This window comes from Pan paniscus, chromosome 3 (assembly GCF_029289425.2).
Source record: "Pan paniscus chromosome 3, NHGRI_mPanPan1-v2.0_pri, whole genome shotgun sequence".
Classification (NCBI taxonomy): domain Eukaryota; kingdom Metazoa; phylum Chordata; class Mammalia; order Primates; family Hominidae; genus Pan; species Pan paniscus.
The window spans coordinates 148,463,875-148,489,536 of NC_073252.2; the positions used below are offsets into that span (position 1 = coordinate 148,463,875).

Consider the following 25,662-nt stretch of genomic DNA (forward strand, 5'->3'; position numbering starts at 1 on the left):
ATATAAATCCTTTTTAACATCTACTGAGCAAGTGAACTGGAATCATCAATAGTCTGTATTAAAGTAAAAGAAGTTTATACTTTAAGAATTAGCATTTTTAAGAAAGACTACTATTGGAGTAACAGAGTGCCTTCAAATATACATAAAATAAAAATGGGTATCTACTTATGTGATCTGAAGCATACACCATAACAGTATTCTGAACAGGACACATAAAGAATATCTTATAATCAACTATCGTTCTAATTGATTCCCCTCTATAGTTTATGCCATGTCCATAGCATTCCAAGTCAAGAAAACTGACTCTGTAAAAATTAATGAAACTACAAAGGATAATTAGGAGAATAAGCCAGGTGCATCTCGTAATAATCATGGGCTAATCAAAATTTTAGATAGAGAACCTAGTATATGTTGATCCTAAAAAGGAAGCAACAGTATCTGGCATTATTGAAGTTATGAGACAATGGCACGATTTAAGATCTTTACATGATCTGTCATCCCTAGAAAACCAAATGAGTTACTTGTATCATTCCATATGCTTACAAGATACTTTTAAAACTATGTTAAATTCTCCTTATATATTTCTATTAGCAAGCACGTTCTCTACCAAATAAAAATGTCTTGAATTCAATAGGATTCTCTGCTAAACTGTTTTAGCACCTGAATTAAAACCAATCTTTCTACCGTTTAAAACATTTTTTACATGTCTTTAATTTAAATATAAAATTCCCATTATATTTAATAATGAATTTTAGAGGACAGCACAGCACACTGATATGAAAATCTGGGTTTCAGTCAGTTAACCTGGGCTTTAGTCCTTTATCTACCAAAAATTATACTGGCCCTTTGTTTCCTCAGTTTCCTTATCTGTAAAGAATAAAGTTAGACTAGATGTTAGCCTTAGGTTCCTTCTACATCTAAAATGCTCTGATAGTAAGTAACTGCTAACCTGGGCTCTGGCATTAGGAAAATGTTACAAATCATTGCTACCAATTTCTAATAAATTTTAAAACTATAAAATGGAAGAAAATGCTCTCAAGAATAAAATGCCCAGCTTTGCTTGAGCTGCTAATTTCCATAAAGAATATTTAATCATAAGAGGAAGTATTAATTTTAATTTTAAAATATGACTCAGTTTCTGCAAAGTTAAAGAAATCTCCCATTACAACATGACTTTTATAAATAACCACTTTGGAGGGTCTCTGCTTGAAAAATTACCTAAAGCTTTTTTCCCCAAGCAAGTTAATGTGAACTTGGGAAGGGCAATTAAATTGTCAGAATTAAAAAATTTGTTTTTAACTAGAAGGTAGCCAGAAGTAGAGTCATGGGGCTGGTATTGATCGCCCAAACAGAGAACATCACTCTTCAGGTATTTACTCTGCCACCTTTACACTAGAGGCTTTCCTTCAAATCAAATCAATCTATAAAAAAGATGGCTCTTACTACTAAAATACGTAACTGTTCTCCAATGGCACTTCTATTTAGATGTCTTCCTTTGATAATGATAATATAGTTCATGGTGTTCTAAGATTCTGCATTTTTAAAATGTCCTATCTCCTTAGTTAAATAAATTATAAATAAAAGTGAGAAGTCATAAAAATATAAGAATGACATACTATCCTCATTAATATCTATTTTAAACATTTAAATTCAACATTGAAGCATGGTATTTATCCATGTTAAAATCTGTAATTTCAACTGCTTTTTGATCACATTAACAATTTTGTTTTGCATACTTAATTCTTAATAAGTTTATTTTGATTAGCTTCTTTAATGCTCCAAAATTTTTAAACACCAAATTAAAATTGAATGTCACCATAAAATATTTAATACACCAGTAAAAAATTAAGCTTTGTTTACAGAATATATTAGCATAAATTTTCTGACATTGAACAATACCATAATACAATCTATGTGCTGAATTTATTCCCTTATTATTTAAAATAAAATAAATATGAGGTAGGATTAGAATTTGCATTTTTTTCAAAAAATGTTATATTAAATATTAAATATGATATATCTCTGAAATTGTAAGACAACTGAAGAATCTCCTACACATTTAGATTTTTAAACATATATTTCAAACGCAAGTTTTGTTTTTAACGTTTTGGAGTGTGACAATAATCATTAAATTACTATAAAATATTACTCAATGCTTACCTTTGCTGTTCTCTCTCAATTTAAAAATGCACACTAAAACATAGATAATTAACATTGGATTAACCTTTCAATTACTATCGAGAGTAATCAGAGTGAAATCTACTTCTATACAAGAGTCTTAGATGATAGTAAAAACATGTTAATAAATTCTTTTTTGTCAAACATTAATGCAGATGCTTAGCATTAAAAAAGCTGACAAAACAATATGATTTTAAGAGCTCAACAATTAAAATTTATTCACTAAAAATCCTGTAACTCTTCAAAATGGTTAAATGTACTATTTTTGATAAGAATATTTTAATAAATTCTATATTAAATCTATACCACAAATTTTAAATTGAATTATTGATATCTAAGGATAAAAGATTAACAGTCTATCTATGTGCAATTTTAGAAAACAAATCCTCCCCTTCCAGATATAAAAGGAAAATGTTTTTACGAAAACATATTGCCATGTACAGATCTCAGAACTCACAAATTACTGTAAATGATGGTTTAGAAGACAGAAAAATAATTAAATTTCAAATTTTAAGTGGACATGGTAATACATTTTGTTAAAAATTGCAAAAAAAGTTCACTTTCTCAATGTAAGTATCATTAACCAAAACAAACCAGAAAATCCAAAAAAACACACAAAAAAAGAAAAAAAAACCCTCTGAAATCTGTTATCACCACCTAAAAACTATATGTACTCTAAAAGCAAAAGTGGCCTAATTAATTCTACATTTTATTTCTCTTTCTCCACCTCCTGTAGTTGAAGATGTAGGGCCATGAGACTATTATTGCTTTTAGATCACTTTGTTATTGACTATTCTCTGTATGATCATTTATTTTAAAGGACTGATGTCACATGTGGTGTTATATCTGATGACATATTGTGGACATTTTCTTCCAGAAATGGCTCTTTAAGGCTGAGTGCAAGAGGTTAAGCTGCCTGACTGAGGCCAAACCTAAGATTACAGATTTTTAATCTAAATTCTTAATATCCTTATTGAATACAAATTAACATTTATTTTGTATGCCACATATTTCCATTTAATCACAAGTTCCTGCATGTTAAAACAATACCCTGAAAAAGGAAAATTAAAAGTACTTCTGACTTTATTAAAAACCAATTTATATTTTATAAAGTCAGGATAATTTTAATGTGGGGAGGAGCATTTCCCCCTTAACCAATATATCTTAATTGACTTTCAAAAATCATAAAATAAGTGAAATTTTATAAAAATTTATAGTATCAAATCCAAAGGAAATTTTCAGTTTTTCCAATTTACTTATAAGACTTTTACCTAAACTGAATCATAGTCATATGCATTGTATCAAAAAAGGAAAAATGTTTTGTTAAGCTCTGATAACAAAATAATATAGAATAGGAACGTATGAAAATAATGTTTATTCTCTTTTTCCATGAGCCATCTATCATAACCATCTTCAAATCAAGGCTCAGAAAGTATCTAGGCAATTGGACATTTATTATTATCTTTCCCAGTTCATGATCTCATGCTAAAATACCAGGATTGGGGGAAAACCATGTATACACAACAGAACCTAGAAACTTATCTGGTTTGTAAGTGCTGTCTTCCTGATATTCATGGATTTAAGGCATGCCTCCTGGATTCATTTACTCAAAGCTGAATGTGTCGCTTAAAAGGAGACATATTTAATCTTTGTACTCTGAAACAAAGGGTCTATGTTAAGTAAGTTTTGTATGTGTAACATAATTAATAAATATACTTGACACCATAATTTAATAGGACTCTATAGTAACTATAAAAAAATTTAACTTCTCTTTCTGGTATGAATAACCATGAAATGTGGTGTTGGACCATTTTACAGTGCCTTGTAATAATGAAGTTATGCTCTTCATTACGAAGTCCTGTACCTGCTGCTATTGGCAAGGAATGGTTTATACACTGACCATGTTCCACGGCTGTTTTTAGTGTCGCTTCAGGATGTGTCGATCCTAGAGGGTTACGCACAAATCGTCGCCGGCGCCGCAAGTCATCTTCCCAGTAGTCAAGGCGCCAGAACTCACGAGGACGACTACAATGAAACAGAGAAGCCACATATGTTAGCAATTATCAAACAGCGTGGTAGCACTGAATTTCTGCATAAAGCTCTCCTTGTTTGCTCTGCCTTTTTTTCCCTCTCCTTCCACTTAATTCTCCCTCCATCTCACACTCCCCTTTCTGCAATCTTTAACTTAGGTATGTCCTTGAAAATAACAATATCACCTTCTAGTCTAAGGAACTCCTTTTCCTTTTCTTGGAAGGTGAAATGAGCACTAAATACATCATTTTGAAATGAATTGCTGACAGTGTGATCAGTTTCCCCACACTCTAGTGGCATGTGCTCTGATTTCAGCCTCATTTCAGCCTCAGCAGGGCACCTTTCTCTGTAGCTGCATTTATAAACCAGAATAGGGAAAAGGCTATTATAAATATGGTATAGCATTACCTATATTAATCAAAGTCCGTCCCCCTTCATTTTTCTTCCTAATTTGTGCCTTTTTGCACAAGGTCAGTAAATCATACCATGAATTCTTGGTCCAGAAAGTGTTAACTTTAATGAATATCTCAGTTACATGGTTATGTATGTGATAATAAAATATTACTCTGTTTAGATGTGCAGGAATTTAATTAAAATAATCTCTTAAAATATTCATTACATTTAGCCCCTGAGGCTTAGAACAACACAAGAAAATGCATTTCTTTTCCATTTACTGTTTTTAAATAAACCATTCCTGTAGAGTGAAATAGCAATCTATTTTCAAGCAAATCAGATTGGATTTCTGTTTTATGTACTCTGTTTTTATATTTAATTAAAAACTACATGCTATATGATGTGCAATAATTGCTATATCAAAAGCATACTTTTGGAAATGTATTTTTTAAAAAAAGGTTTGCTCATTTCAAATTCTATATTTCCCCTATTACATACACATTTTATATGGCAATATATAAATGTCAGCTTTCTCTCTTGTTAACTAATCATGATCTAGCATGCTGGAAAAATATTTTATAAGGAAAATACTAAAGTGTTTTCAGTTATAGTAAGAAAAAAATCTCTGTAGAATACATTAATTCAATAAAGATATACAGCAGGAACACCTGTAAGTTTCAATAATGAAATTAAAAAATTATTCATAATCAAAACTTCTTCAGGAATGACTAATACAAAATACAATCTTACTTATATTTCGGGAGCTAATAAAATTGTATCTGTCAGCTTTGACAAATTAGTAGTCTTCAACAACTGACAGTCCCAAACTACCCAAGTAAAAGTTACCTTTATTTTGATGTTTTAAAGATGTTCTCTTTAAAAATTCAAAATAGGTTTATAAATAAGTACTTTTATCAATTAAAAACTATCTTGTATTAATAAAAAGCATAAACAGTACATTATTTAAAGAAAATCTTTTTAAAACAGTAGAGACTGATCTCTGAAAATGCTGAAGGGATAAGAACATCAAATATTTCCTTGGGTGATTTTGGTCAGGAGAAGGAGATATAATGTAATCAAAATGTAATACAAAAAGGTATAAGAATTGCAGTTCTCAAAAAGAAAAATTTAAAAAGCTATTATTATATATTTCTTCATTATTCTGTCTAAATTTGAATAAAAACATGATGATATTATTTAAAAATAAATAAATACCCACAGAATATACATACAATCAAAAGACAACAGTTGTTTTAACTCAATTAATAAAATGAAATTCTCCTTAGGTGAGAAGGAAAAAGGCAGTACACAGATGGCTGTGTGTATGGCTTTGATAGTGATGGAGCTTGGATAGGCACTTCATCATTCTGCCTACCTACATTTATCTGTTAAAATTATTATCAAATATCAGCCAGGATGCAGTCGTGAATCACAGGCTGCTCCTCGTCTTCAGGGGAATCATACAATGAGGGTCTATTCATCAGCGCGGCAATCGGCACAAGTAATTAGTTCCCTAGACTGAGATCTCCTACAAAGCCTATTTCAGTCAGCACCACAAACATATGACGATGTAAAGCTAATGAAAGCTGCTCAAATTTGTTAACCTTTTCTGCCATCAATCCTTCTAATACTCTATGCTTCAGTATTATGCAAAGGTAGTAAATTATTAATTTGTCATTCATCCATCCTTCTACATTTTGAGTCAAATTAAATGATGTCATTCTTCTTGATAACAATTAAAATTATAAGAGATATTAAGCTGCTATGATAAAATTATGACTAAATTAGGTAACAATAGATTCTACTATAATGCACCACAGTGAAGTCAAATTCAATGGCTATTAAGCATACGCACAATAACTTTTATCACACAGCAGAAGAACCAGAGGAATTATAAAATTATTCACAAATTATCAAGTAACTCAAAGATAATATCTATAGGAAAAATAACCAAAATTAGGAGGAAATAAAACGATAATATTTATTTTTATACCTTGACACTAAAAAAAATGGTCAAAATGGTGACATTTGGCTAAAACAAAAATACCAATGCATCAGGGAACTGAGAATTTGTTCACATGATAGAAATGAAAGTTGTTTCATTTCTGCTAACTATATATATATATGCAGACATACATACTGTCTTCAAATATATTCTATCAATTTTTTTTTCTTTTTGAGTTGGAGTCTCGCTCTGTCACCCAGGCTGGAGTGCAGTGGCACTATCTCTGCTCACTGCAAGCTCCTTTTCCTGGGTTCACACCATTCTCCTGCCTCAGCCTCCCGAGTACCTGGGACTACAGGCGCCTGCCACCATGCCCGGCTAATTTTTTGTGTTTTTAGTAGAGACAGGGTTTCACCATATTAGTCAGGATGGTCTTGATCTCCTGACCTCATGATCCGCCCGCCTCGGCCTCCCAAAGTGCTGGGATTACAAGTGTGAGCCACCGCACCTGGCCTATTCTATCAATAATTTTTTAAATACTTAAACATGGTCCAAATAGAATAAACGACTCTGTAATACCGCAGCATGATAATATTTACAATCTCCTGAAGCTATGTCACTTAAGGACTATTTTTCCAACACAATCCAGTTACAACACAATTAAAAACAATCTGAAGACAAAGCAAATATCACTTAGTTCAGATCACATATCTAGAATTATAAAAATCATTTCAAAAGACCAACAACTTCAATATATTTTTTGAGAGACTCTTCATATAAAGCACTGCTCCAGGTGCTACAGTGTACAAAGTTCTCATGTAATAGACTTATAATCAAACAGTTAGCTATTAGTCTCATTTGAGAAAATAGCATTTATCACCCAATTTCAGATTGTGTAGGTAATACATGTTTTTGGAGAAAAAGCCACACACCCACTTATTTGAGATGAGGATCATTACTAGCATATTTAAAGTCATTTACACAGTAACAAACCTGGGCCTAAAGTACAATGTTTTGTTTCCCTAAGTCTGCTCCCTCCAACAACACATACTCTCAGTATAACGCTCTACCACACACACACAAAAATGAGGCAGGCTTTGTCATTTTAAAACAGTATTATAAAGGAGAATGTGCAGGTTTTGGTCTTCAACTTACTTTCTTCACTCTCATTTAAGAAATACTGTTCCCTACCCCGTCCCTTCCTCAAAAGCCTCTTCCAGGCAAAAGAGGATACAAAATTGGCAAATTTATTAATAACATAGTGATCCAACCCTCTTTCCAAAAGTTTATAAAGTAATTAAAAGATTATACATTTTTGTAGTTATCACCATGGTATGATCAGCAAAATTTAAAAGACTTCATGTATTCAGAAACAGACTGTTGACCAAATATAAGCATGGATAAGATAAGAAATCACTGATTCTGGCACCTTATAAGTACATATCTAGATCACATTATATACCTATACCTTTATATATCTGTATCTATCCCCAAAAGTTATATTAATACTACACAACACCCTTTCACAAACTTCACTCATATCCATTTCCACTAAGATCCTCAAAATCTACAAAGTAAAGAGGTTAGCCTAAGTTTTAGATCTGGGAATACTATTTCCTTCAGAAGACGTAAGCCCTTCTCTACAAAGATGCCCTACTTAGGGCTCCTCTTAGGACACAAACTCCAGGTACTAAAGTCTTTGACTGGTGTCTTTAAAAAGTTATGGATGGCACTGAAGTTAAATATTATAATCTTTCTAATTATTTTTTAATTTAGTTTTTTCGTTCTTTGGTCTAACTTTAGAGTCTGAAGTTAAAATTACCATGTAAGTCTATTGGACTTTTCTACATATACATCATCTAATTATGTTTCTACTTTTTAAAAAACTTTCACGTTATGTGTTTGTATACACACACCTTTAATACATCACTATAATCTACATAAAATAACATAAAGCAATGTCATGGTTTTTTTTTTGTTATTGTTGTTTTTTAAGATGGTAGAGTGTCACCCAGGCTGGAATGCAGTGGCACAATGAGGGAACAGAACAAAGCTCACTGCAGCCTCTAACTTTTGGGCTCAAAAGATTCCCCTGCCTCATCTTCCCCAGTAACTGAGACATCCTCCCCAGTACAAAAATTAGTAATCTGGCTAATTTTTTTTATTTTCTTAGAGATGGGATCTTGCTACGTTGCCCAGGCTGGTTTCGAACTCTTGGCCTCAAATGATCCTCCTCCTTGAGCCTCCTGAGTAGCTGGGATTACAGACACAAGCCACTGAGCTTGGCTGGCAATGCCATTTTAATACATAGAATATATGTTTTATGTTCTACAAGAACAGAATTTGATAGATTATTAAATTTTTAGAAAGAAATATAACTCAAACATCAATACATAGGCTATTTATTCTATTTCCTAGGCCCTTTATGGTTACTAATTTGATCAGGTAGAACAAATGAATAAGAATTAAACAAATGAGAATCATTTGGAAGAGGCAGAAGTATTAAAACAAAATCAACAACTAAGGTACGATTCACATTTTTCCTCTAATAGTTAAATGATACAACTATACAAATTTGACTATTATTTTTCTCATGTTAATTGTAAGAATTTTTAGGCTGGGCACTGTGGCTAATGCCTGTAATCCTAGAACTCAGGGAGGCTAAGGAAGGAAAACTGCTTGAGGCCAGGAGTTCAAGACCAGCCTGGGCAACATAGCAAGACCCTGGTTCAAAAAAAAAAATTAGACAGGTGTGGTGGTGCATGTCTGTAGTTCTAGCTTCTTGGGAGGCTAAGGTGGGAAGGTTTCTTGAGCCCATAAGTTGGAGGTTGCTGTGAGCTCTGATGATGGCAATGAACTCCAGCCTGGCTGACAGAGGGAGAGACTATCTCCAAAAAAAAAAGGAATTATAAAGTTTAGATTTTTTGAAACCCAATTAGCCAGTTAACATGGTATGAATGGCCAAATATTCTAATAAAATACCAATATATTTTCTAATAACAATTATTTATTATTTACCTAAGTCAGCTGTGAGAATACAAGGATTATTACAATGTTGTCCCTGATCTCATGGAAAAGGCAGATGCAAAAACAAATAATAAGAATTCAAAAAAGTATGTGTAACAGAACAGAGCTTTACTACATGGCTATTAAGGTGCACAACTCCAGGGGGCACTTTTCACATCAAAATTTTTGTAAATAACATGCCCTGGAGTTATGCAATGCTCATTGTACATTACTATATGCCACAGCCCAAGTGCTAGGAGAATACTACCTTTACCCACACATCCCCCAGTTCCCCTGCCCCACAATTCAATGCTCAGGCTCCTTTCTTTCTCTGGAATCCAAAAGTTAAATCTAAACTTGGGAACAGGAAACAGAACAAAGCCCTTCAGACACTATCAGTGGCAGTTGCACAGTCAGTATTTCCCTGCTGTAGGAAAAAGTGGTCATATTAGGAAGATGCTTGGTTGTCAAAACACAAGCAAAATTCAATAAAAAGAATGAAATAATTAAGTACATAAGAGAAATATTAACATTTATTTAACCAAAAGCCATTAAGTTCGCATTGCTATATTAAAGTAGATAACTTTCTGGATATTGTTGTATTAAAGCAGAGTAGTTTCCAGAACAATGTTAATTACTGAAATCAGTGGTAGCTATGTAAGTATCCCAGTTATTCTACAACCTAGATGAATTGGCACCTATTATCAAATGAGTCAAATGTATGCATGTCTATCATCTCACTGGTTTTAGTGTCATTTTAATGTAACTTAAATATGTCAATAAAAGTATATGAGTTTTAAAAAGAAAACCTGTCAAAACACAATCATATTAGAAAATTTTCCCATTTTCCATCTCGCCCACTTTGCTTTGGCAATACCTGATAAATCTTGATAACCTTAACAGAAGTCAGTAAGAAATTCTCCTAGCTAAAGTTCCAAATCCTAGAACATTTTAGCACTTCATATTTTGTTCTTAAATTTTCACATTGCCTGTTTTTTAAACTCCTATATCTGACTAGCTTTTATTTCCATATTTTTAGATTAAAAATTCATAGTAGACATTAGTTACAACTGAAATAAATGGTAACCCCTAAAAAGCAGTAAACATTTTCAGAGCACTGTCAGCTTGAAGATAAAAGCACTTAAGTTCTAGAAAGGTTTCACATTCTGTATAAATCTTGGTGAAATAATGTTCAGGTACTATAGGTATCGTACAATATAAGAGAATGCTTTACCTCATAAACTGAAATCTATGGTGCCTTCATGCAAATAAAAAGAAAATTAACTAAAACCTCTGTTTACCAAGTACCAACTATAAATCAAGGGCAGCTGATCTATGCATTATGCTGTCTTAATGAAAAGGACAAACAAAAACAAAAACAAACCCTTCAATTGTGTGGATTCCAGCAGAGAAGACACATACTAAAGCAGAATTCTTTCTTTATTGAGGCCTGACATTGAGACACTGGAGTATCATAGATTTTATTTAATTATGTAAAATCAAATGTTATGTAATTAGGAATTTCTGCATGTCACTATTCAATGTATGTCTGTATTTGTTTTTTAAAGCCATCTAGATATCTATCTTCAATTAATTATTAGTTTGGACATTTGGCAACCAAGTTAATTATTCAAGAAATGATCCCAAGCTTTTCCTGTCTGTTGTTAGCCAGTTGACCATTTCTTTCTTCACTTAGAATTTTTACCAGGGATTGAGTAAAGTTATAAGACTATCAAAATCTGGTGTTATACTACCAGTTAAAGCTCTAACAAAAGACATCTAGGAAAAAAACCATTAAAATGATGTTATTAAGAACCAGAAGCCTTAAAGCTCACCTCAGCCTCACTATTTAGACAAATCTATTATACTGTCCCCAAATATCTAATTTAAAAAAATTCACCAAACACTTGTTGAGTGCCAACTATGTACCAGATTGTGGTACATACAAATGAATGATGCTGGGCTCAACCTACACAGGACAATGGGGACAAGGAAATTATTAAATATAAAAAAATAAGTTAAAATAGACTATATTACTTTAGGCTACTCTGTGCTACACGCTGTTCTCTGTTATATACAGTACCGCCAAGCCTCAACAACCCTGCCATGATTAAATACTGCTATTCTCATTTTAAAGGTGACGAAAGTAAGTTTTACCCATTGGTAGTAAATAATAAGTCTGATGACGTCTAAGCCAATGAGCTTTTCACTACATAGCATTTCCTCTTGAACATCTTATTCGTTACTATTATAGCTATGATCAAAGTACTAATTAACCCTGCCTGGGAGGACTCAGGATTTCATTAAGATTTCAATGAGGATCTATTTTGTAAGTTACATGAAGACAAGGGTTTATGTATAATTCACTGACCAAGCACAGTAACTGTTACAAAACCGCCACTTAATAAATAATTGATCAAAGAGTAAACCGATGACTTTTAAACAGAAACTTAAATGATAAACAGGAGTCTGCTGAACAAAATGGAAAAGGCACTATAAGCCAAGAAATAGCATGGATAAAGGCATGGAAATGTAAAAGGGCACTGTAATTTAAGGAAGTTTTGGTAAGAAATCACAGCTAGACAGCCTTAGGATGGGAAAAGCTAAGGTAAAAAACATAGGTTTAGAACCAGATTTCAAAAGGCCTTGTAGAGTTAACTAAAGTAACTACCTTTACATCCTAGAGTCTACAGAGACAGCATCAGGCTTTCACAACAGAGGTTTAATATGATCAGGCTTGTATGCTACATGGCAGCAACATACAGAATGTATAGATTAAGGCAGTGAGGACGGAGCCTAGAAGTGAAGGGTTTAAAGACATATCTGAGGTAGAATAGATACGACTTCACATGATATTCAAATATGGGAGGTGAGCAAAAAGATAATGAGAATAAAATCAAGGGCTGTAACAAGAGGGAAGTTAGAAGATAAAGATGCTATTTAATTAAAATAAATACATGTTAAACAGGCCTGACTGGGAAAAATAATCGCATCCTAGATGCCTAATAACATCCAGGCAGATATTTCTAATAGGTAAGTAATATAACACTGGAATTGAAAGAGAAGAGGCCTGTGCTAGAGATTTAAAATAGGGAGATTGACCAGGCATGGTGGTTCAGGCCTGTAATCCTAGCACTTTGGGAGGCTGAGACAGGTGGATCACTTGAGCCGTGGAGTTCAAGACCAGCCTGGCCAACATGGCGAAACCCTCTCTCTACAAAAGATACAAAAATTAGGCAGACACGGTGGTTCACACCTGTAATCCCAGCACTTTGGGAGGCTGAGGCGGGCGGATCACGAGGTCAGGAGTTTGAGACCAGCCTGGCCAACACGGTGAAACCCCGTCTCTACTAAAAATACAAAAATTATCCAGGCATGGTGGCATGTGCCTGTAATCTCAGCTACTTGGGAGGCTGAGGCAGGAGAATTGCTTGAACCTGGGAGGCAGAAGTTGCAGTGTGCCAAGATCGCGCCACTGCACTCCAGCCTGGGTGACAGAGAAAGACTCCGTCTCAGGAAGAAAAAAGAAAAGATACAAAAATTAGCCAGGTGTGGTGGTGCACGCCTGTAGTCCCAGCTACTTGGGAAGCAGAGGTGGGAGCATCACCTGAGCCCAAGAGGTTGAGGTTGCATTGAGCTGAAATTGTGCCACTGCACTCCAGCCCAGGTAACAGAGTGAGATCCTGTCTCAAAAAATATATAAGAAAATAGGGAGACTGGTTAGTCTTGGGAGTCAGTAGATTTAGCATTCATTTAACAAAAATGTATTGAGTGTTTATTGTAAGCCCGGGTATTGTGCTAGACCCAGAGAAGAGTCTATTGAAAGGGCAGGAGAAAGATGGGGATGAATATTGCAGAAGAGAAAAGGATCAGTAAAAGAAACAGGGAAGTAAGTAACAGTGCCTTACAGTCAATAAGATAATGGGAGAACCAAAATAGAACGGTGCCAAAAAAGACAAATGAGCAAAAATGTTTCAAAGCAGTCAGCAGGCACCATTATTTAATTCTGCTTAAACATGCTCAAAAGGATGAAAAATGAAGAGAAGTCTTTGTTCATGTTTTGTGTTTTTAACAGCTTTATGATATATAATGTATACACCATAATGCTCACCTGTTTAAAATGTACAATTCAACGTTTTTTAGTATATTTACAGAGTTGTACAATCATCAGCATGATCTAATTTAAAAACATTTTTATCACCCCAAAATGAAACTCCATACCCTTTACCAGTCATTCCACACCTTCCCTTCCTCCCAGCCCCTGGCAATGATTAGCCTACCTTCTTTCTCTACATATTTACCTATTCTGGACATTTTATATAAATGGAATCCATACAATATGTAGAATTGTGTGACTGGCTTCTTTCACTCAGCATAATGTTTTTGAGGTTCATCTATGTTGTAGCACATATTGGTAGTTCATTCTTTTTATTACTGAATGATATTTCATTGTGTAGATACACTGCATTTTGATTATCCATTCATGGCGAAAACCCGTCTCTACTAAAGACATAAAAAATTATCTGGGTGTGGTGGTGTGTGCCTGTAATCCCGGCTACTCGGGAGACTGAGGCAGGAGAATCGCTTGAACCCGGGAGGCAGAGGTTGCAGTGAGCTGAGATTACACCACTGCACTCCAGCCTGGGGGACAGGGTGAGACTCCCATCACAAACAAACAAACAAACAAAAAACAAAGCAGTTGACCAGACTCATTCAAGATTTAGGACTGATTTGGTTGGCAGACCAAAATAAGGAAGGTTAAGGAAAATGAGTAGGCTAGTAAGAACGCCTGGGATGACTATGGGTGATAAATCCATGATCTTTCTGGACTTTAATAAAATAAATAACATAGGCTTTATAGACATTGACTCATTGGGAAATCAAATTTATCCTGCATCCCAAGCTACTTATATTGATGATAATTAATCAATGTAACTGGCTTATGATGCAGTATAAATTTGATTTTCCAATGAAACAATCAGTAATTCTGTTTAATCAATATATCCAGTCCCCTTATTTACTGCTGCTATGTTTTCAACTTGTACTAAAACACATATAGAATAAAAGAATGGAGGATTATACTGTACTTGAAGACTTTCTTCAGTCTTCAAAAATGATAGGATCACTAGCCAGGAGATGAGGATAGGGAGGAGAAGGTTGTTGTAAATAATCATGGGACTGAACAATCTATACACAGAGACCATCTGAAGGCTTAGGGAGGCAAGATCTCACTCTTTTAAGAAGTATATTACATTATGCTCCTGGAAAGAGGATGGGAACTAAAATTTACTGACTGCCAATAATGTATTAGGCATGCTATTACGTATTTTACATGTGATCTCATTTAATTCTCAAAACAACCATATAAATTAGAGATATAACACCTATTTAACAGTTGAAGAATTGAGGCCCAGAAGGTGAGTGATTCAGTTACTAAGAAATAGCGCTAGACCCTCCCAACTAGAACTACCCATTACCAAAATTTTTCCAGGCTACTTTGGCTAAGACAATCATATGAGGTTCATTAATACACTTCTTATGACAATTCATTATATTGGTATGAGTTTAAATATCTCTTTCATAAAGTGACAGATATAAGTATAAACAAAAAATTTTATAAATTATATGAAAACCTATCAACACACATTTCAATAAAGAATAACTAGAAAATTCATAATTTTTCCAGCATTAGCATCACTCAAAATTCAAATAGCAAGGCTATTAGACTAAGGGTAAGGAGTTACAAGGCTCTATCGCTTTTCAATGTATAAGTATAACTAAGTACTGTGTAGTGCAGGGTCAGTATTTGTAAGTAAGTAGCCTGAAAGCTATTAATATTCAGAAATATGTTTAGTAACCGCATCACTTGCCCCAAATTTGGAAGAACTACACAAGCATCTACATGAAGCAATCTCATATCCAAGAACCACTGCTTTGGCATACAGAACCTTTATTTCTACGCGCTCTCTCTCTCTCTCTCTCTCTCTAAGATAAGGCCTCACTCTGTTGCTCAGGCTGGAGTGCAGTGGCACAATCACGGTTCACTGCAACTTCAACAACACAGGCTCAGGTGATCCTCCCACCTCAGCCTCCTGAGTAGCTGGGACTACAGGCACAAGCCACCATGCCAGGGGAATTTTTGCATTTTTTGTAGAGATGGGGTTTCGCCCTGTTGCCCAGGCTGTATTTCTCTCAAAGTCAAGTCCTATACCACATTTGTTGCTGTTCTTCTTAAGATACTTTGTAAGTAACAGGAAGACAAGAAAAGAACAAAAAAAAAAAAGTCACCCTCCATAGTATAACATTTTTATCTTTAAATAATTTTTAAAAGTTTACATGAAGAAAAACCCTGCATAATCCATCACTTCCTCTCTTTAAACCAAAACTCTCAGGAAAATACTGAGAGTAAATAACTGATTTTAACTAACATAAAAGAAAAATATATATACTGTACTTTGCAATCTGGATAAATTAAAGCGTTAGCAAAAGGTATGTGCTTTTTATCCACTGGGGAAAACAAGGCTTATTATGTTACACTTCCAGGTTTTTAAGACAGTTGGAAGCCGGTTCTCTGAATAGTTGCTGTCATCTCCTAGATACTTTCTAGTACTTTCAATTTTGAAGCAATTATTTACATTCTAAAGTGATTTATTTTCCTCTCTTTCTTTGCTACATTTCATTTCTTCTGGTTCTCAATGACCATCTCTACTTTGGCTTAATTATATTCATTTACAAATATTTTCTGAGTACCTGCTACCGTGTGGAAAGAACTGGTTGAGGTGCCTTAAGAAATACTCATATGAAGAAAACACAAGTCTCTAATCTCAAGGCACTTAAAATCTAATAAATGGGATAAAATAAGCAAACAAAAAATTATATGACATAAAATCCACACCATAAGAAAAGTAAAAACCCAGAGTGATGGGAAGGCAAAGAGTAATCACATTTGTTTTAAAGGGATCAAGAAGCTTTAAAGAGCAAGAGATTTTTGAGAAATATCCTTAAGAAGAGGCCAATTTTCAATTGATACACAAAGAAGACGATGACATTTTAGGCTTTTAGGAGATCTTAAGTAATAGTATAGAGGTCTGAAAATTGGAAGCAGTCTCATTTAGCTGGTCCAATAGAAAATGAGATATGAAAGATAAGTTAGAGCCATAACATAAAAAATCAGGAATGAAAAACTAATAAGCTTATATTTCACTCATTTACTCACTTGTTCATTTAATCAAAAACACATACTGAATACCAACAATGAGTAAAGACGGGAGATTCGGTCATTTGGTGATAGAAAGTCATTATTCTCAAGGTCCTCAAAATCCAAGAGAAACAGATATATGAAGAGACAATTACAATATATGCAAAAGGTACCTTAGGGACACAGTGGAAGGGCATTATCCAAAGTAATAGAAGCCTTCTTAGAAGTGAGTAATCCACAAATTGAGTCAAAGAGTTAACAGATGTTAACCAGAATAAGAAAAGGAAAATCATTCTTTCTGAGGGAACAGCATTAGCAAAGCCAAACAAGTAAGAAACAATTGGGTATAAGCTAAAGTTAAATGTTTCCAGAATTTTTGGAGTGGCATAAAGCAAGAAGTGCCCAAACAAGAGGCTATAGAGGGCAGGGGCCAGATCATGAAGAATCATTTTAGGAGTCTGGCTCCTGGTTTAAAACCTATGTGTGATTTTTTTCAGGCCTTACCATGGGTAGTCACAAAACCTTTACCTGGCAGGCCTCATGGAGAAAAGCTGTACTCCCCACATCAGACTTGATGTACAGCAAATGCTTCGCATCTCTCGCGGGAGTTGCAGCTAAGGTCTTAGGCCTCTCTGGCCAGTTATGCTCTTTGCACATTTACATTCCTAGCCCTGATGAATTGATTCTTGGGTCTGTATCTGAAACCTTGGCCTAAGATCCTCTCCAGGCATCTCTTCCTAGAACTCCTTACTTGGAGAGGAAGGGAAAACTCTGAAGACAGTATTCCCTACTCTGATTCAGCCTGTTCCAAGACCACCCTGCTACCCCTTCCTCTGACCTCGTGTCCATAAAACTACCAGAGTCTTTAGTTTCAAGTTCCTTCAACAATAAGATGACTCTCACATCTGCGCAGATCCACACTAACCCTTGAAAAGCATGCCATTCTATGGCGGGAAATGGAATGGGGAGTCAACCCCTTCCTTCGGCTTTAGACTCTTGCTAATACCATCATAGTAAATGATTAAAGGCTTACCCTTTCATTTTTGGCTTGTTACTTTAATTGGCTACTCCTACACCTGACAGTTCAACTCTCCCAGCTCAGCTTAGGCCATGGCCATGTCATGTTAAGGAGCTTGGGTTTTACCCTATAGCAATGGGGATATATTGAAGAGTTTTAAGTAGGTATTATAACTGCAGATAAATAGAAAATTAGACTATAGGGAAGAAATATCTTAAATATCACTTTCACAAGAAAGTGGGGGAAAAAAGTAAGAAAGTTATTGGAATAAACAATATGTAATGACAGCCTTCAATACTAATTTGTAAATTTCTATTTTTCAGATTTATCCTATCAAGGTTTTATTGAAACTTGTCTAAAATTGTCTATGATACAAGGTAGGCAATAAATATAAATGAATAAGGGTATGAAAGAAAAGCTCAAGCATAGAGCCATTTTGTTCACAACAAAATAGTTTCCAAACCATGTGATGTATAAAGTTAATTAAACGTTACATGGAAAAAGTAGACCTATAATTGAAGTAGAGAGATCAAAGTCCTAAAGCTAAGTGTAGAGATGAAAAAAGAACATAAGAAAGGTCCAATAGGTGATATATCACCTCAGCCCAGAAAGGACATACATGTAATCTACTCACATTCCACTCATCTCCCTAAGTCATGTAACACTGCAAAAGCAATGTGTTCCCTGGCTGGGTAGCCATTTCCCAGCAAAACTTTAAACTATACAAAGAGGCATGAAACTATGGTTATCAGCTGGCCATATCTGCGACAGATGACAATAAGTACCAAAGACAAAACAGAAAAAAGGGACAGAAAATACAAGGGAGGTAATAGGGGACATGTTAACATCTCAAGTAAGATGCTTAGAAATAATTTTCTGAAAGCAACCTTTGAGCAAAGACTTGAAGGAGGTGAAGGTGTCAGTTATGCAGATATCTTAAAGCAAAAGGATTTCCGGCAGGGAAAACAGTAATGCAAAGGCCCTGAGGTAGACACACTTGGTGAAATGATGGAACGTAGGAGGCCATTTTGGATACATAAAGAATAACAGAGTTAAGTAGAAATCAAATAGTTTCTAAGAGGGCCAAATCATTTAAGTCTTCATAGGTTATAACAAGAATTTGACTTTTATTCTCTGTGGAATGAGACATTAGAAGATTATAAGCAAAGAATTGATGAGACCTGACATGTTTTAACGTGATCACTCCAGCTCCTGCAAGAGCCTGGCTGTGAGTGGAAAGGGTGTCCAGTTTATAGGCTTTTGCAATAATCCAGGAGAGAGAGACGATGTCTGGGAACAAACAGCAGCAGTGGAAGTAGTAAAAAGTCATTGAATTATGGATATATATTGAAGGTTGAGTCAAAAGAATATGCTAACAGATCATATATGGGATGTGAGAGAAGAGGAGGCACTGATATTACAAGTACTTTGATATGAGAAAATAAAAGAACTGACACTGAGAAAAAAGAGAATGTGAGAGGAATAGGTTTTAATAAAGAAAGTCTAAAATTTGGTTTTAAACATGTTTTATTCAGGGTGCCAAGTAGAAATCTGGGGCAGAAAAGGGCTATTTGCCAAATCCCTTTTCATCTTCTTCTTAGGCACACAACTAGACCATATTTCCCAATCTCCTTTGCAATTAAGTATGGCAATATGACTGAGTTGTAGCCAGTGACATGCAAGCAGAAGTGACTGAGGCACACTTCCAAACCCGGCCAATAAAACTTTCCACATACAACTGGCCATGCTCTACCACCTTCCACTGTTTTGATGCAGATGAATGGGGCACTCTTGGAAGCCAAGAACTAAGGATAATGGAGCTATAAGATGAAGGAAATTATCCACCAGAAACATGTTATAAAATTTATATGAAACAGAAATTATGTTCTATTATGATCGGACACTGACTGAGATTTGGAATCTATCCACTAAAGCAGTTACCACTGCCCAAACTAACACAGATATCCAAGCTGAGATATTCAGTAAACAACTGAATATAAGAGTGTGGATTTCAAAGGAAAGAACCAGACAGGATATATAATTTGAGACACACTGATGAATAGTGTTTACATAATACAGGTGTGGACTGGCTCAGACTTTCAAGCAAGTGACCAAAGCTGGAGAAGAAAATGGAAAAGTAAAAGTACAAAGAGTAAGGCCTCTACCAGCCCAACAATAAAGAGATTGAAAAGACGAGGAAGAACCAGCAAGGAATTTTGAAGAGAGGCCAGTAGTAAGAGGAACACCTGTTTACTCATCTCATATTGGCAGTAAGAAGAAAACAAGAAAAATACAGTGTCCCAGAAACCAATGAAAAAAATGTGTCAAGGAGAAGGTAGTAATCAACCATATCAAAGGGTATCAAAAAGTCAAGTAAGAAGAAAACTGAGACTTGACTATTGGATTTATTTATTTAAAGACTAGTCAATGACTATTGGATTTAACAATATTGATGTCTCTGGTGACCTTGAAAAGAACAGCTTCAGTATATGGTGGGAAAAGAGCTTGAGTGAAGCAAGTTCAAGAGAGAATAGGAGAAGAGAAACTCAGCAAGTAGAAATAAATCTTTCAGTTATTCAACTGTAGTACAGAAGTCACTTATATTATATACTGGATTTAGTACATTATAAACATTTGGGGGGGAAAGCATGAATGCAAATAATCCACCAAATGGTACTTTACAAATGCCATAGAATTTTACAATATAAAGAGATTCTAGTAGACCCTGACACATCAGAAGAATACACTAGATATAGAGAAATATAATCTGAAAAGATAAAAAGTCAAAATCACAAAGCCTGCAAACTTCTAAGGGCTTATTCATGTTCAGTTCATTAACCTGCAAAGGCAAGTTTAGTACATTTTGTCAGCAAGCTTGTCAACTAGAGTTTATACTTCAAATACTGACACTCAAGTATCAATATTCAACTTTGAGCAGAATCAAAAAGTTAAGAGAATGATTAAGAAAAAATGGTTCCTGAAAAAAAATTCATTGATGGGAGCTGAAATAGCTCTAACAAGCAGCAATACTATCTATGTTAATTTCAAGAACTAAAATATGAACTATCTCAAAAAACCTCATAAAGAAACAAATATGATTTAACAATAAAACACTTAATCTAGACATTTAAAATGAATAATCTGGACATTTAACCTAGACATTTAAAATCTAGACTTTTAAAATGAATAACAAGTAGCGCTGGCTGGACGCTGGCCTCACGCCTGTAATCCCAGCACTTTGGGAGGCCAAGGTGGGCAGATCACCTGAGGTCAGGAGTTTGGGACCAGGCTGGCCAACATGGTGAAACCCTGTCTCTACTAAAAATTCAAAAATTAGCTGGGCATGGTGGCAGGCGCCTGTAATCCCAGCTACTCCAGAGGCTGAGGCAGGAGAATCGCTTGAACCCGGGAGGCAGAGGTTGCAGTGAGCAGAGATTGCACCATTGTACTCCAGCCTGGGCAACAAGAATGAGACTTTGTCTCAAAAAAAAAAAAAATGGCTCTATCAATTCAAACAACTTAATGTTTATGTGAGAGCTTTCCTATCTTCCGCCTGAGGTACACAGAAGCCACATAGGCTACACATCCATTTTCTTTTACCAGTTCATTGCTATAGCCACTAAACCTCGTCTATTAATCACAAAGACACATTAAAATGCACTGTTCGGCTAAGCACGGTGGCTCATGACTGAAATCCCAGCACTTTGGGAGGCCAAGGTGGGCAGATTGCTTGAGCCCAGGAGTTCAACACCAACCTGGGCAACATGGCGAAACCCCATCTCTACAAAAAATACAAAAAGCTGAGTGAGATGGTGCGAGCCTGTAGTCCCAGCCACTCAGGAGGCTGAGGTGGGAGGATCGATTGAGCCTGGGGAGGTTGAGGCTGCAGTGAGGCATGATCATCCTACTGCACATCCAGCCTGGGTGACAGAGCAGAGCAAGATCCTGTCTCAAAAAAAAAAAAAAAAAAGAACTCTTAGATTCTGATAGTTTCTCTTCTTGCCTTTATAATCACACAGTATAATCAGCTTCCGCAAATTACTATTGTTGAAAGTTTACTTTTCATTATTCTGCTTCATTCATTTAGTTATATGTGCTCGGCTAGGGATATAGCATGAGGAAAACAAACAAACAAACGAAGGCCCTGCTCTCATATCACTTATACTCTTGTCTATCTGAAAGACTCTCTGTCCCAAAAAGGATCTTGCATGGAAAAAAAGTCATCTTTTAGTAAATGAGGATTATGCAGGCTAACAAAAGCAAAAATGAAATGTAAAAATATTCCAAAACATTCATGAGATTCCCTCAACTTTGTTTATATTAGGAAACAGAAAAATTAAGTTATTTGAGTTGTAGCTCTTCTCTTTCAACTCCTAATCTTTGGAAACCTGGAATAGTTTTTTATTTTTTTAAGTTAAAAAAGTATAAAGCCCTAAGTTTAGAAATAATTTATATAAAAAATTAGTTGCACCCTCTCAAGAACAAGCCAATATTTTCAGTGCTAATCTCTTCAAACAGCAATAAACTATATTATGTCCTAGTCAGTTCATTAGTTTTACCACAAATATATGACAAGTAAGCTTTCTGGTCTGCTATAGCATTTTCTTTAGCTACAGAAGTGTTAAAAATGCTGTTTATTTTAATTATGTAGTAAATTCACAATAAACATTATGTATACATATATTATATGTGTGTATGTATATATATATACACATACACACACACATATATATCCTAACTCAGTAGTTTAAATCAAAAGACAAATATGCACTTAAGTCTACTAAAAGAAATAATCATATTAGAGAGAGAGAACACCAAGAATAACCTCTACATTTTAATTTGCTGGAGAAATAAATGCAGCCATACCTGGAAAAAATGCATTAAATTTTAAAAGCAAAGTCATTATTTCTAAGTTTTATAAGTTTATTATCAATGCAAGTTTAAAAAGAAAATAAAATCACAGAGAGGTACATGTTTAAATACCTTATGGTTTCATTTTACACTTCTCATATCAGGATGAAGTCTTAAAAGTAATTCAAAAGGAAAATGAAAGTATCTGCCCAGACGATAGAGTCCATATGTTCTTCAATCTGGAAATCCATTGGGAAAAAGGCTTGAGTTTTTAAAAACTGAATTTTGACAATTGGAAGCTGATGTGGCTTTTTTTCCCTCTCCAGGAAGATTTGAGTCATTCTCAGAGGGAATGAAATAGACCTTTATCAAGTATTGCAAAGCTTAACACCTGTTTAACTCCATATTACTTAGAAAACATTTAGTGAGTCTTCAGAATCTCAAAATAAGGGTTGTTATAAACACTTTTCCTAACAGTAAGATGTTTTTTAAGTTTAGCAAGAAGGCATATCTACATATTTAAGTCTGTTTATATTTCATATTCTACAGATATCAACCATCTTGTAATAGTCTATTTGTTATTACTATACAGATTCCTATATAATTTTGTTATTCCTATTGGTAAGATTATAAGTAGGCTGTAATTAAATAACTAGTTGCACATCCATCATACCATTAGGCTCCACAACTGAGGGCAGAGTCTGGTTCTTCCCCACTGTTTGTATGAATCCCAAGCTTCTAGCACAATAAGCAACTAGTATGCACTTAAATAAAGCCCATCAAAATGATAAATATGTACCCTACTCTGATCATTCTTTCATAGATCTAAAATGAAGCTGACATATTCAAAGTTAAAATGAGTTTGCTCTCAAAATCAAGGTAGAAAATAGATTGGAGTTCTTACAGGAGCCTCAGTTTTACACAACATAGCACAAATTGGATAACTTGTGCTCCACTACTAATGCATACAATTCCTAATTGAATGTAATTTAACTACAAAAAAATTATTGTATTCCTATTATGTAAAAAGAAATTTGCTAAACTATACTGACATATTAAATACCTAGATTAAAAACATTAATGTTTCGTTAATGGATCAAAAATTACATCAGAGTTAAAGTAACTACAATAGTGTATTTTTAAAAAAACATTTCTCAAAACATATACAAATGGCCAACAAACATATGAAAAAATGCTCAACATCACTAATCATCACAGAAATGCAAATTAAAACCACAATGAGATACCACCCTACTGCTGCAAGAATGGCCATTATTAAAAAGTCAAAAAACAGTAGATGTTGGCATGGATGTGGTGAAAAGGGAATGCATATACTCTGCTGGTGGGAATGTAAATTAATACAACCTCTATGGAAAACTGTTTGGAGATTTCTTAAAGAATTAAAAGTAGGTCTACCATTCAATCAAGCAATTACACTACTGGGTATCTATCTGAAGGGAAATCAGTCATTACATCAAAAAGACATCTGCAAGCATATGTTTATTGCAGCACAATTCACAACTGCAAAGATACGGAATCAACCTAAGTGCCCATCGAACAATGAATGGATAAAGAAAATGTGGCATGTATACACCACGGAATACTACTCAGCCATAAAAAAGAATGAAATAATGTCTTTTGCAACAACTTGGATGGAGGTGTAGGCCATTATTCTAAGAGAAGTAACTGAGGAATGGAAAACCAAATACCACATATTCTCACTTATAAGTGGGAGCTAAGCTACGAGTACACAAGGGCACACAGAGTGATATAATGGACTATGGGGACTCAGAAGGGGTAGGACCAGTGGAGAGGCAAGGAATAACAACCTCCATATTGGGTACAATGTACACTACTGGGGTGACTAGTGCACTAAAATCTCAGACTTCGCCTCTATACAATTCATCCATGTAACCACTTGTACTCCAAAAGTTGTTGAAATGAAAAAAAAATTTAGAGCCACATAATAGTTTTGAAATTTTTTTGGAGAAATTTAATTGTACTCTGCTGTTTGATAAAAAGTGCTCACCAGCAATCTCTTATGTTCTGGCTCCTTCGCCTCCAACTTCTTTCCCTTCTTTGGAAAAAAAAATGCAATAAAATAAAGGATAAAGAGTGCAAAAGATTTTAAAATAAGAACTCTCAGTAAAAGCAATTGCATGAAAATGGAAATTACTGGCAGTAAGTGGTCTCCAAACATCTGCTTTGAAAGATATTTTTAATAATGATTCAAATGCTCTTTTTATACATGATCTCCCTTATTTAAGCTAATTTTTTTAACTTTTACGAGTTGTATTTTAAAAAACTGTGGGCTTCCTATTTTCTTTATTCCTCAACAAATGTTTGTATATTGTAAGTTGTGCTCTCATACATACTTGTTAAAAAGCTTAATTATGTCACTACATAATAGTACTATAAAAGCAACACAGTGTGAAAAACAGCACTAGAGCACCAGTTAGAGCACTAGTTAGAACAGCACTAGTTCTGATTTTATAATTAAATACCTGTTGGATCTTTAGCAAACTCATATAACCTACTTGGGTCTCAGTCTCCTTTTCAATAAAATAAATGAGCTGAATTAAATAATCTTTACCTCCCTAACACCTTAAAAGTGCTACCATTTTGATATACTACTTAAAAAATATATTTCGTTCTTAGTTATACTCCATACACTTGCCTGTATGTTCAAAATCATTACTTCCAGTTCCTCAGAAATCTCAAAAAATACTCCTGAAGGAAATGGAATTAATTTTTACTTTCCTATTATGTATTTCTCTTGGGAGTAAGGAGGACAGAATGCAATAAAATACAACTATTTGTGCAGTTGTGCGATGTCTTAGCTTGTACTGAGGGCAATGCTGTATGCACCCTTTTGATCAATGTAAAGAAGGTCTAGCATAGATAAACTTCCCTACATGGAAACCAAAACAGTTGGGTTGACTTTTTCTTTCTCCTTGCCACCCAAAACTGTGGGACATACTAGAGATGAAGAAGTAAGGGTAAATTAAACTTTCGTAAGCATACAGGAAAGCAAGCAGCAGC

At 34.6% G+C, this 25,662-nt stretch overlaps 1 protein-coding gene across 5 annotated transcripts in view; it reads right to left on the reverse strand.

Annotated features, from left to right (window-relative positions):
* The window catches only part of LRBA (LPS responsive beige-like anchor protein), a 799,485-nt gene that overhangs the window by 329,148 nt on the left and 444,675 nt on the right, over positions 1-25,662 (reverse strand). For all 5 annotated transcript variants that reach the window (XM_055111907.2, XM_063603583.1, XM_034959239.3 and 2 more), the window contains exon 38: positions 4,079-4,203. In XM_055111907.2, coding sequence (XP_054967882.2) covers positions 4,079-4,203 — 125 coding nt within the window. The remainder of the gene's footprint in view (positions 1-4,078; positions 4,204-25,662) is intronic.